The sequence below is a fragment of the Oncorhynchus gorbuscha genome, linkage group LG01, assembly GCF_021184085.1.
Source record: "Oncorhynchus gorbuscha isolate QuinsamMale2020 ecotype Even-year linkage group LG01, OgorEven_v1.0, whole genome shotgun sequence".
NCBI classification, from domain to species: Eukaryota; Metazoa; Chordata; class Actinopteri; order Salmoniformes; family Salmonidae; genus Oncorhynchus; species Oncorhynchus gorbuscha.
Genome location: NC_060173.1, coordinates 98627463 through 98640420, shown reverse-complemented (window position 1 = coordinate 98640420; position 12958 = coordinate 98627463). Strand labels below are relative to the sequence as shown.

At 45.0% G+C, this 12958-nt stretch overlaps 1 protein-coding gene across 4 annotated transcripts in view; it reads right to left on the bottom strand.

The window, feature by feature from the left end:
- Window positions 1-7550: 7550 nt before the first annotated feature.
- Window positions 7551-12958, bottom strand: part of LOC124047078 (coiled-coil domain-containing protein 141-like) — a 42162-nt gene continuing 36754 nt past the window's right edge. For 3 of the 4 annotated variants that reach the window (XM_046367771.1, XM_046367773.1, XM_046367774.1), the window contains 6 exons: window positions 12693-12805; window positions 12467-12598; window positions 12097-12281; window positions 10256-10586; window positions 9138-10057; window positions 7551-8491 (listed from right to left, as the gene is read on the bottom strand). In XM_046367771.1, coding sequence (XP_046223727.1) covers window positions 8206-8491; window positions 9138-10057; window positions 10256-10586; window positions 12097-12281; window positions 12467-12598; window positions 12693-12805 — 1967 coding nt within the window. In that variant the 3' untranslated portion in view covers window positions 7551-8205. The remainder of the gene's footprint in view (window positions 8492-9137; window positions 10058-10255; window positions 10587-12096; window positions 12282-12466; window positions 12599-12692; window positions 12806-12958) is intronic. The other variant, XM_046367772.1, reaches the window with a different exon arrangement.

Here is a 12958-nt window from a genome sequence, read left to right as displayed (position 1 = left end):
ATCTAATCTTTCCACACCTGTTCCCTATCTTGTCCTCTGATTAGAGTCCCTATTTCTCCCCTTGTTTTCCGTTTCTGTCCTGTCGGATCCTTGCATATTGTTCACCGTGCTGTGTCTTTGTCTCGCCCTGTCGTGTCGTGTTTCCCTCAGATGCTGCGTGGTGAGCAGGTGTCTGAGTCTGCTATGGTCTGTGCCTTCCCGAGGCAACCTACAGTTTATGGTCGAGTCTCCAGTCTGTCCTCGTCATTACGAGTGGAATTGTTTTTTATGCTTTGTTTACCGCTCCGATTTGTCTAGGAGTATTGCATATTTCCTTTACTGGAATAAAGACTCTGTTTTCGCCAAGTCGCTTTTGGGTCCTCATTCACCTGCATAACAGAAGGATCCGACCAAAGAATGGACCCAGCGACTACAGACGCTCGTAACACTGCCGTCGAGATCCAAGGAGCCATGCTCGGCAGACACGAGCAGGAATTGTCTGCTGCTCGTCATGCCGTGGAGAACCTGGCCGCTCAGGTTTCCGACCTCTCTGGACAGTTCCAGACTCTTCGTCTCGTGCCACCTGTTACTTCCTGGTCTGCCGAGCCTCCGGAACCTAGGGTTAATAACCCACCTTGTTACTCCGGGCAGCCCACGGAGTGCCGCTCCTTTCTCACCCAGTGTGATATTGTGTTCTCTCTCCAACCCAACACATACTCTAGAGAGAGAGCTCGGGTTGCTTACGTCATATCACTCCTTACTGGCCGGGCTCGAGAGTGGGGCACAGCTATCTGGGAGGCAAGGGCTGATTGTTCTAACAATTACCAGAACTTTAAAGAGGAGATGATTCGGGTTTTTGACCGCTCAGTTTTTGGTAGGGAGGCTTCTAGGGCCCTGGCTTCCCTATGCCAAGGTGATCGATCCATAACGGATTACTCTATAGAGTTTCGCACTCTTGCTGCCTCTAGTGACTGGAACGGGCCGGCACTGCTCGCTCGTTTTCTGGAGGGACTCCACGCAGTGGTTAAAGATGAGATTCTCTCCCGGGAGGTTCCTTCCAGTGTGGACTCTTTGATTGCTCTCGCCATCCGCATAGAACCACGGGTAGATCTTCGTCACCAAGCTCGTGGAAGAGAGCTCGCGTTAACGGTGTTTCCCTGCTCCGCATCGCAACCATCTCCCTCCTCTGGCTCAGAGACTGAGCCCATGCAGCTGGGAGGTATTCACATCTCGACTAAGGAGAGGGAACGGAGGATCACCAACCGCCTGTGCCTCTATTGCGGACTTGCTGGACATTTTGTCAATTCATGTCCAGTAAAAGCCAGAGCTCATCAGTAAGCGGAGGGCTACTGGTGAGCGCTACTACTCAGGTCTCTCCATCTAGATCCTGTACTACTATGTCGGTCCATCTACGCTGGACCGGTTCGGTGCTACATGCAGTGCCTTGATAGACTCTGGGGCTGAGGGTTGTTTTATGGACGAAGCATGGGCTCGGAAACATGACATTCCTTTCAGACAGTTAGACAAGCCTACGCCCATGTTCGCCTTAGATGGTAGTCATCTCCCCAGTATCAGATATGAGACACTACCTTTAACCCTCACAGTATCTGGTAACCACAGTGAGACTATTTCTTTTTTGATTTTCGTTCACCTTTTACACCTGTTGTTTTGGGTCATCCCTGGCTAGTATGTCATAATCCTTCTATTAATTGGTCTAGTAATTCTATCCTATCCTGGAACGTTTCTTGTCATGTGAAGTGTTTAATGTCTGCTATCCCTCCCGTTTCTTCTGTCCCCACTTCTCAGGAGGAACCTGGCGATTTGACAGGAGTGCCGGAGGAATATCATGATCTGCGCACGGTCTTCAGTCGGTCCCGAGCCAACTCCCTTCCTCCTCACCGGTCGTATGATTGTAGTATTGATCTCCTTCCGGGGACCACTCCTCCTCGGGGTAGACTATACTCTCTGTCGGCTCCCGAACGTAAGGCTCTCGAGGATTATTTGTCTGTGTCTCTTGACGCCGGTACCGTAGTGCCTTCTTCCTCTCTGGCCGGGGCTTGGTTTTTTTTTGTTAAGAAGAAGGACGGTACTCTGCGCCCCTGCGTGGATTATCGAGGGCTGAATGACATAACGGTTAAGAATCGTTATCCGCTTCCCCTTATGTCATCAGCCTTCGAGATTCTGCAGGGAGCCAGGTGCTTTACTAAGTTGGACCTTCGTAACGCTTACCATCTCGTGCGCATCAGAGAGGGGGACGAGTGGAAAACGGCGTTTAACACTCCGTTAGGGCATTTTGAGTACCAGGTTCTGCCGTTTGGTCTCGCCAATGCGCCAGCTGTTTTTCAGGCATTAGTTAATGATGTTCTCAGAGACATGCTGAACATCTTTGTTTTTGTCTACCTTGACGATATCCTGATTTTTTCTCCGTCACTCGAGATTCATGTTCAGCACGTTCGACGTGTACTCCAGCGCCTTTTAGAGAATTGTCTCTACGTGAAGGCTGAGAAGTGCTCTTTTCATGTCTCCTCCGTTACTTTTCTCGGTTCTGTTATTTCCGCTGAAGGCATTTAGATGGATTCCGCAAAGGTCCAAGCTGTCAGTGAGTGGCCCGTTCCAAGGTCACGTGTCGAGTTGCAGCGCTTTCTAGGTTTCGCTAATTTCTATCGGCGTTTCATTCGTAATTTCGGTCAAGTTGCTGCCCCTCTCACAGCTCTTACTTCTGTCAAGACGTGTTTTAAGTGGTCCGGTTCCGCCCAGGAGCTTTTGATCTTCTAAAAGAACGTTTTACGTCCGCTCCTATCCTCGTTACTCCTGACGTCACTAGACAATTCATTGTCGAGGTTGACGCTTCAGAGGTAGGCGTGGGAGCCATTCTATCCCAGCGCTTCCAGTCTGATGATAAGGTTCATCCTTGCGCTTATTTTTCTCATCGCCTGTCGCCATCTGAACGCAACTATGATGTGGGTAACCGCGAACTGCTCGCCATCCGCTTAGCCCTAGGCGAATGGCGACAGTGGTTGGAGGGGGCGACCGTTCCTTTGTCGTTTGGACAGACCATAAGAACCTTGAGTACATCCGTTCTGCCAAACGACTTAATGCCCGTCAAGCTCGTTGGCGTTGTTTTTCGCTCGTTTCGAGTTTGTGATTTCTTACCGTCCGGGTAGTAAGAACACCAAGCCTGATGCCTTATCCCGTCTTTTTAGTTCTTCTGTGGCTTCTACTGATCCCGAGGGGATTCTTCCTTATGGGCGTGTTGTCGGGTTGACAGTCTGGGGAATTGAAAGACAGGTTAAGCAAGCACTCACGCACACTGCGTCGCCGCGCGCTTGTCCTAGTAACCTTCTTTTCGTTCCTGTTTCTACTCGTCTGGCTGTTCTTCAGTGGGCTCACTCTGCCAAGTTAGCTGGTCATCCTGGCGTTCGAGGTACTCTTGCTTCTATTCGCCAGCGCTTCTGGTGGCCTACTCAGGAGCGTGACACGCGCCGTTTCGTGGCTGCTTGTTCGGACTGCGCGCAGACTAAGTCAGGTAACTCTCCTCCTGCCGGTCGTCTCAGACCGCTTCCCATTCCTTCTCGACCATGGTCTCATATCGCCCTAGACTTCATTACCGGTCTGCCTTTGTCTGCGGGGAAGACTGTGATTCTTACGGTTGTCGATAGGTTCTCTAAGGCGGCACATTTCATTCCCCTCGCTAAACTTCCTTCCGCTAAGGAGACGGCACAAATCATCATCGAGAATGTGTTCAGAATTCATGGCCTCCCGTTAGACGCCGTTTCAGACAGAGGCCCGCAATTCACGTCACAGTTTTGGAGGGAGTTCTGTCGTTTGATTGGTGCGTCCGTCAGTCTCTCTTCCGGGTTTCATCCCCAGTCTAACGGTCAAGCAGAGAGGGCCAATCAGACGATTGGTCGCATACTACGCAGCCTTTCTTTTAGAAACCCTGCGTCTTGGGCAGAACAGCTCCCCTGGGCAGAATACGCTCACAACTCGCTTCCTTCGTCTGCTACCGGGTTATCTCCGTTTCAGAGTAGTCTGGGTTACCAGCCTCCTCTGTTCTCATCCCAGCTTGCCGAGTCCAGCGTTCCCTCCGCTCAAGCGTTTGTCCAACGTTGTGAGCGCACCTGGAGGAGGGTGAGGTCTGCACTTTGCCGTTACAGGGCACAGACTGTGAGAGCCGCCAATAAACGTAGGATTAAGAGTCCTAGGTATTGTTGCGGCCAGAGAGTGTGGCTTTCCACTCGCAACCTTCCTCTTACGACAGCTTCTCGTAAGTTGACTCCGCGGTTCATTGGTCCGTTCCGTGTCTCCCAGGTCGTCAATCCTGTCGCTGTGCGACTGCTTCTTCCGCGACATCTTCGTCGCGTCCATCCTGTCTTCCATGTCTCCTGTGTCAAGCCCTTTCTTCGCACCCCCGTTCGTCTTCCCTCCCCCCCTCCCGTCCTTGTCGAGAGCGCACCTATTTACAAGGTACGTAAGATCATGGACATGCGTTCTCGGGGACGGGGTCACCAATACTTAGTGGATTGGGAGGGTTACGGTCCTGAGGAGAGGAGTTGGGTCCCGTCTCGGGACGTGCTGGACCGTTCGCTGATTGATGATTTCCTCCGTTGCCGCCAGGATTCCTCCTCGAGTGCGCCAGGAGGCGCTCGGTGAGTGGGGGGGTACTGTCATGTTTTGTCTTATATTGTCTTGTCATTATGCTTTCCCTTCTGTTCGTTTCCCCCTGCTGGTCTTATTAGGTTCGTTCCCTTTTTCTATCCCTCTCTCTCCCCCTCCCTCTCTCTCCCTCTCTCTATCGTTCCGTTCCTGCTCCCAGCTGTTCCTATTCCCCTAATCAATCATCTAATCTTTCCACACCTGTTCCCTATCTTGTCCTCTGATTAGAGTCCCTATTTCTCCCCTTGTTTTCCGTTTCTGTCCTGTCGGATCCTTGTATATTGTTCACCGTGCTGTGTCTTTGTCTCGCCCTGTTGTGTCGTGTTTCCCTCAGATGCTGCGTGGTGAGCAGGTGTCTGAGTCTGCTACGGTCTGTGCCTTCCCGAGGCAACCTACAGTTTATGGTCGAGTCTCCAGTCTGTCCTCGTCATTACGAGTGGAATTGTTTTTTATGCTTTGTTTACCGCTCCGATTTGTCTAGGAGTATTGCATATTTCCTTTACTGGAATAAAGACTTTGTTTTCGCCAAGTCGCTTTTGGGTCCTCATTCACCTGCATAACACAATGAAGGAAATGTTCCCCTTTGATTTGAAAGATTATGATTTATAACTACCAAATTAGTCCTACTTTGTCATAACAAAACAATACTCAATTCTTTAGCCCGTTTTTGTCATAAACCAGGTTTCCATCCAACCTTTTAATGCGAGTAAAGTACGTCTGATGAAAAAAATACGCTAGGCAAGGTGGGATCATTGTGTTTCTAAAATTGCATTGGAAACGCTTTCATGTGCAAATATTGATATAATAACCATCATATCGAAGTAAACTTGGAGACATGTGTTGTCCTCCCAGTACGACCCGGGAAAGCATGCAGTTTAATAGTCTAGAGATTAAATAAATTATGATGAACTTTATAGGGTGGTGAAAGTGAAAATTGATGAACTTGATGCTCCTTTCTAATAAATATTAAGGGTCTTATTCTGGTGACATGATCATGCCGTTTGATAAATAATAATGTCCATAATAATCCTATCATGTACACTACAGTTAAAAACTTTGGGGTCACTTTTGTCCATTAAAATAACATCAAATTGATCAATCTGAGATATGGCTTTTTCTTTGCAACTCTGCCTAGAAGGCCAGCGTTCCGGAGTCGCCTCTTCACTGTTGACGTTGAGACTGGTGTTTTGTGGGTACTATTTAATGAAGCCAGTTGAGGACTTGTGAGGCGTCTGTTTCTCAAACTAGACATCTAATGTACTTGTCTTCTTGCTCAGTTGTGCACCAGGGCCTCCCACTCCTCTTTCTATTCTGGTTATAGCCAGTTTGTGCTGTTCTGTGAAGAGAGTAGTACACAGCATTGTACGAGATCTTCAGTCTCTTGGCATTTTCTCACATGGAATAGCCTTCATTTCTCAGAACATGAATAGACTAACGAGTTTCAGAAGAAAGTTATTTGTTTCTGGCCATTTTGAGCCTGTAATCGAACCCCAAAATGTTGACGCTCCAGATATTCAACAAGTCTAAAGAAGGCCAAGTCCATGCTAGGTAAAGCCCCGCCTTATCTCAGGTCACTGGTCACGATGGCAACATCCACCCGTAGCACGCGCTCCAGCAGGTGTATCTCACTGATCATCCCTAAAGCCAACACCTCATTTGGCCGCCTTTCGTTCCAGTTCTCTGCTGCCTGTGACTGGAATGAATTGCAAAAATCGCTGAAGTTGGAGACTTTTATCTCCCTCACCAACTTCAAACATCTGCTATCTGAGCAGCTAACCAATCGCTGCAGCTGTACATAGTCTATCGGTAAATAGCCCACCCAATTTTACCTACCTCATTTACTTTTCTGCTCTTTTGCACACCAATATCTCTACCTGTACATGACCATCTGATCATTTATCACTCCAGTGTTAATCTTCAAAATTGTAATTATTCACCTACCTCCTCATGCCTTTTCCACACAATGTATATCGACAGTTTTTTTTCTCTACTGTGTTATTTACTTGTTAATTGTTTACTCCATTTGTAACTCTGTGTTGTCTGTTCACACTGCTATGCTTTATGTTGGCCAGGTCGCAGTTGCAAATGAGAAATTGTTCTCAACTAGTCTACCTGGTTAAATAAAGGTGAAATAAAAAATAAATAAATTGCTTCTTCAATCAGGACAACAGTTTTCAGCTGTGCTAACATAATTGCAAAAGGGTTTTATAATGATCAATTAGCCTTTTTAAAATGATAAACTTGGATTAGCTAACACAACGTGCCATTGGAACACAAGAGTGATGGTTGCTGATAATGGTCCTCTGTACGCCTGTGTAGGTATTCCATAAACAAATCAGCCATTTCCAGGTACAATAGTCATTTACAACATTAACAATGTCTACACTGTATTTCTGATCCATTTGATGTTATTTTAATGGACAAAACTATGCTTTTCTTTCAAAAACAAGGACATTTTTAAGTGACCCCAAGCTTTTGAACAGTAGTGTAGGCTATACACACACTGTATCTGTGAGCTTTTGGCTAAGATGCACGTGCCAATACTGGAGTGGGCACATTCGCTATATAACGCTATATATATTTTTGTGAAAAAATCATTAGTAGAGTTGAAAATGTGATGCAAACCCAATTAACTTGGGTTTTTTATCCGGTACATGGGTTTTTTAACTGCAAAAAAACAGTCAATTTGATGGAAACACATCTCTAGTCTGAAAATGCACATATTGTTTTAATGTATATTTTAGAATATTTGCATGATGGAAACCTAGCTATAATCAATTAGTAAATCAATTATGTAAATCTTCAAATAATTAAAAAGTAATGTTGCCCTTAATTAAGTGTATTTTGATTTTAGTGTGGGGGGTGGGGGGGTGAAGTGATAAAGTGAAATACAAAAACAGCAAAAAATGATCTGATAGATCATTTTATAAATGTACATCTTACATGACCATTAAACTGTAGAACCATACAACAGATATAACAAGATGGTAGTAGAGGGAGCACAAACAATTCATGAAACCTTTGACTCGGAAGCTGCATTACTTTATTTAAAATACATTTAATAAGGTCATTTGGCTGAAACAATTTACCATCTAATCTCCGAGCTTTGAAGTTTAGGATGGGCGTAATACAATAAAAGAGAAATTGGCTAAATGACTGATTTTAGCATTTTATACATAAATTAATACCTTGATTCTGTAATTGGAGACCATTTTAGTCATGGAGGCACACTCAACGCACTGACTCTGACTTTCTAAACAAAAGTATACGAAGGAGTTGAAAGTATACGAAGGAGTTGGTTGAGATATAAATTAATTGAGATTATACTTTTATGCAGAGATTAAATACAAATCTACAAAATAAATGAACCCGACCTTCATACACACAGGTGGTTTTGGGTGTAATAGGGTGGTGGTGGTGTCCAGGTTTGGAGGTGACACCACATGCATCCATACAGTTGAAGTTAGGGTTACCCAGTGTACTACTGTTCAAAGTCAACACTACTTCCCATTTTTGTGAGAGTGGAAAAGGTACTGGCAGTAAAAAGCTTAATATATATTTTTTCTTTCTTCATAAGAGCAGTAGGTACAGGAGATACAGGAGAAAACACAGAGTGCCAAAACAAGTGTGCCAGTTCAGCTTGAGAAGAGGGCAGCTGGGATCGGGACATCTGTTGTTACCTGCATTCACCTGAAGGGCGGCGCTAGAAGATAGGGTGCCACTTGAGTTGACGGCACCACACACATAGAGACCTGCGTCGGCCTCAGTGACTTTCTGTATAAACAATGCATGTTTGCCTTCTTTTTGGGACAGTTCTATGTGCTCATCATTGGTCAGTTTCTCTCCATTCTTGAACCTAAAGCAAGAAGTCAATTATCACACAATCACAACAAGAAAAACACAAATCACATTCCTATTTATCAAAGGGTGAGCTGAAGCACAATCAATCAAAACAACTAGATTATTTAAAATTAGAACGTGCCATTAATGATCAAACGTGGTATCAAAGTTGTGTTATTAAACAGGAATCAAAGCAAAAGGCTAGATAAGTCAAACAACAGTAAAGGATTTTAGTCCAATAAATTTATATTATGTTATCCACAAAACATGACTTGTGATTCAGTTTTAACACTACTTATGAAGTTTAGAAATCTATCTTATAATTTCTCAATGTGTCCTTTCCTTTCCACCTGAATGATCCTTTTGGAATTGATTAATAAAATATCCCCAACACATAAAGCAGTGACTGTTAATACTACTGTAACCAGACTTTTCACGCTTATGAAGAGTAAAAATAATACAGATTATATTAAAATAATGAAGTTCTACTGTTCCATTTCTACTTGCACCAATACTCCATCTGTGTCAGAAATGACACCTTGACCTATACCCTTTAGAGTGCACTACTTCTGGCCAAAAGTAGTGCACAACATAGGGAATAGGATGCCATTTCAGAGGCAGATTCTATGATAATGAATGACTAAAGCCTATGAGCTACCCACCATGTTAAAGTAGGCTCTGGAAATCCAGTGACCTCCACTTCCAGGGTCACAGGCGACCCCTCCATAACTGTGGGACTAGACAGTAGTTTGGAGAAGTGAGGAGGGCCCTGGCCTGCTAGGGTGCTCCCCATGGACCGGCTGGTACCAGGCAGCCTGATCTCTTCTCTGATGGCTGTGGGATTGCAGAGGTCTGGGTCTTGGCCCTGGTCTGTGAGTGTGACTGCTGTGGTGGTTAATGGGGAGGGGGTAGCATGCGTGTTAAGAGTGCTAGCGGCGGCAGCAGCGGGGAAGGCAGATCCTCGAACCATCATGGTGCTAGGGTCATGCACTTTCTCCTGCGTCTCTGTGACAGAGCTCTCATGCACGGAATACACGGTCTGGTGGCACTCGTTTAGGCCTAGGGGGCCGACCGGTGGAAGACTTGGGAGGTTGGCATTTGGAAGGTTGGGGATGCCCCTGCTTTTCATAATATTGAAGAGTGTGTTTGAGACCAGGCTTGGTGCTGGGACAGTCAGGGGGCTGTGGACGAAAGAAGAGGACTCTGGTCTGAACTTGGTGTTGAGGCCCCCTGTAGGAGAGGGACAGCTTACAGTCTGCTCTCTGATCCTCTGTTGGTTCTGGCTGTTGCTGTAGTCATTATGTGTGGAGTGTAACTGGTGGCTGTACTGGTTGATGTGAATGGTGTGGGACTGGGAGCTGAGACAGAAACCATCCAGGTCCAGGTCATTCTCTGATAGGACGATGTTGGACTCTGGGGTCTCGGAAAGCGGGGGCAGGGAGATGTCATCGGGGGAAGTGCACTCATATTCGTCGTTGGACAGGGACTCTTCTATCATGAGGTTATGCCGCTGAAGGTTCCTCTCCGTCAGACCACCTGCGGGCGGCAGCAGAAGTGATGCATCTTGGGGGAAAGGCTCACCCTGTAAGGATTAGAAAAAATAAACAATCAGAGAGAGGTCAAAATAAAAGCATATTATGTATGGGGTCTTGGGACAGAAAACCCCAGTAGTAGTGAAGTATGATAATAAGTCATGATAATACCTCAAAAAACAAAAAGGACTTCGGGAAATGAAAAACAACAGGGGAAACCAATTGTTTGAGGAATTAAGAAGACAAACCTGATCAGTATTAGAAGTATGAAACCCAGGGAAGTTCCTCTGAGCAGGGCCCTGTCTCTCCTTCTTCTGGAACTCTCTCTGTATATCAGAGAAGCTGGGAGCCGAAGCGAAGGCAAGAGGAGAAATAATAGTAGGAGGGGTGACCAGAGACTTGATTTCTGCCTCGTTGAGCATATGGACTTTCCTGTCTCTCTCCAGCGGTGAACAGGACAGGTTGAAGGTCTGTGTACATGAGAAGGAGGTGCTCAGCTGCTCTTTTCTCTCCATCGTCAACCTGCTGGTGATAGTCTCCACTCTGCTGGTCTCCGAGCACAACCCCCGGGTATGATACCTATAATAATTATAATAATACATGGGTTTTATAGAGCGTTTTCATGGAGCCAAAGTCTATTTATAATAGCTACAAAGAAACAGAATAAACCAAAAAAGAAAATCAACAATACAAAAAATTTAAGGGGAGAGGAATCTGTGTGTGTGAGTGTATGTGTGTGTGTGCGTGTGCAGGCACGTGCACAGATAGGAGTCAACCTGTGCCCAGCGACAGCCCCTTTGCTGTCCCATCCGCCACTGCCCTTTTGGGTGGTGGTATACGTATTATATTTTTTATAAAGTTTTGTCATTGTTGCCTGCAAGTTGTGGCAACAAGTTCGCCACACCCACATTCACACCTTGTCCGTTGGTTGTACTTGTTGGTCTGCCCTGTACAGACCTTGCGCAAGCCCGGTATCCAAACATGCATGGCTTGAGATGCAGTCAACGTTCAAGCTACCTAGTTAGTAAATATCAACACTACTGCTAGAGGCATAACATTTGATTAACATCACAAATATTTGGTCTGGTTGACTGATACACGCAAAACAGAGGCAGAAAGAGATTAGATAGGCTGCAACAACGACACTCGCTCCGAACCAACTCCATCCCTTCCTCAGTCGGCAGCAGCAACACAGATAGTCTAGACCAGGGGTTCTCTTTCTTCACTCAGGCCCCCCATCCAGCATTGGAGAACATCCCACTCTCCCACCATGTCTATTTCTATGGGCACAAGCACTGTTCATGACACAAACTGTTTACACCCTTCTTGTTGGTGGAGAGAATGTTGCAGTTCTACATATTTTGCCATGCCTAATGTTTATTCATGTGATGCTTGAGTGACTCAAACGTTACAACAAAATATATGGGCTATAAAACTTTTGCTGACATTGGCTAGTTAATCTGGACATTTCATTACATTTCTGTTAAGTTATAAATAACTCTCTAAGGTATGCAATGACTGACAAGACAAGAGTAAAACTACCCAATTACGAAATTACACCTTGTGCATTATACTGTGTTCAGACATTGAATATCCCTTTGAGCATGGTGAATGTATTAATTACGTTTTGGATTGTTTATCAATAAACCCAATCACTACAAATATACAGGCGTCCTTTCTAACTCAGTTGCTGGAGAGGAAGGAAACCACTCAGGGTTTTCACCATGACACCAATGGTGACTTTAAAACAGTTACAGAGTTAAATGGCTGTGACAGGAGAAAACTGAGCATGGATCAACAACATTGTAGTTACTCCACAATAATAACAAAATTGACAGAGTGAAAAGAGGGAAGCCTGTACAGAATAAAAATATTCCAAAAGATGTATCCTGTTTGCAGCAAGGCACTAAAGTAATATATTTTGTTGCAGAAACAAATATTCCTATGCTCATGGGGATGCCCGTTAACACCTGTCCCCTGAAAGGTCTGTTTACGGCCCTGTGTGTGTGTGTGTGTCTGTGTGAGTGAGCGAGCGAGTGAGTGAGTGGAGGATGTACGTGTAGATAATGGTGGTGGTGGTTGAAGGTACCTGCTCTCTGATAACACTTTGTTGTGATGTTCTGGGTGGAGTTTATCTGGTAGTTCCTGGCTCCTTGTTTTGCGGATTTGAGGTTTCTTGCTTCTTGTGTTTTCAATTATTTTGATGGGTACCTCTTTCCCGTTCATTCCCATGGTTAGTTCGGGAGTGTGTCCAGTTTCTTTCAGCTCAGACTGCTGAAATCATACATTATAATGTCCAAAAAATAAACGGAACCCACATTTCACACAGTATGATAAAAAACTGTGAGACTGAAAATACATAAATATTTTTTGACAGATTACAGATGGTTTCAGAAGTGGGATCCAAAACTCACTGAAGCCAACAAAATGGTGTATCGTTTCCTTATCAATAAACATACCACATCAAGAGACTCCTGGGGGTACATCTCAGCTTTCTCTGTTTCTTGGTTAGATTTTTTCTCTTGTTTGTTTTCCTCTTGTATGTCATTATCCAATTCTTTTATTTCAGGCTCCTGCTTCAAAGCCTCAGTCTGAAATTAGAGAACAATCACATATTTTCAAGAGGCATTTTCTAGTAAAATATCTGAGGAAAATAACCAGGCAAAAAAGCTTTTTTCATCGTACCTGTAGTTTAGCCTCCAAATCCATCAATCCATTAGATAGTTCCTTTATCGATTCCACTATCTCATTGTGTCTGGTGACAGTTTTCTCAGTGTATTTATTTCCCTCCTCAGCACCTGTACATTAAAAACAGTTCATACAGTCCTCAATGCCAGTGTCATGGGTGTGACTTCCAATAAGGACAGGGGGACATGTCCCCCCACATTTTGAAATAGCATTTTTGGTCAGCTTTATGTTGGCATACTTTTTCTTACTCCCAAAAAGCTGAC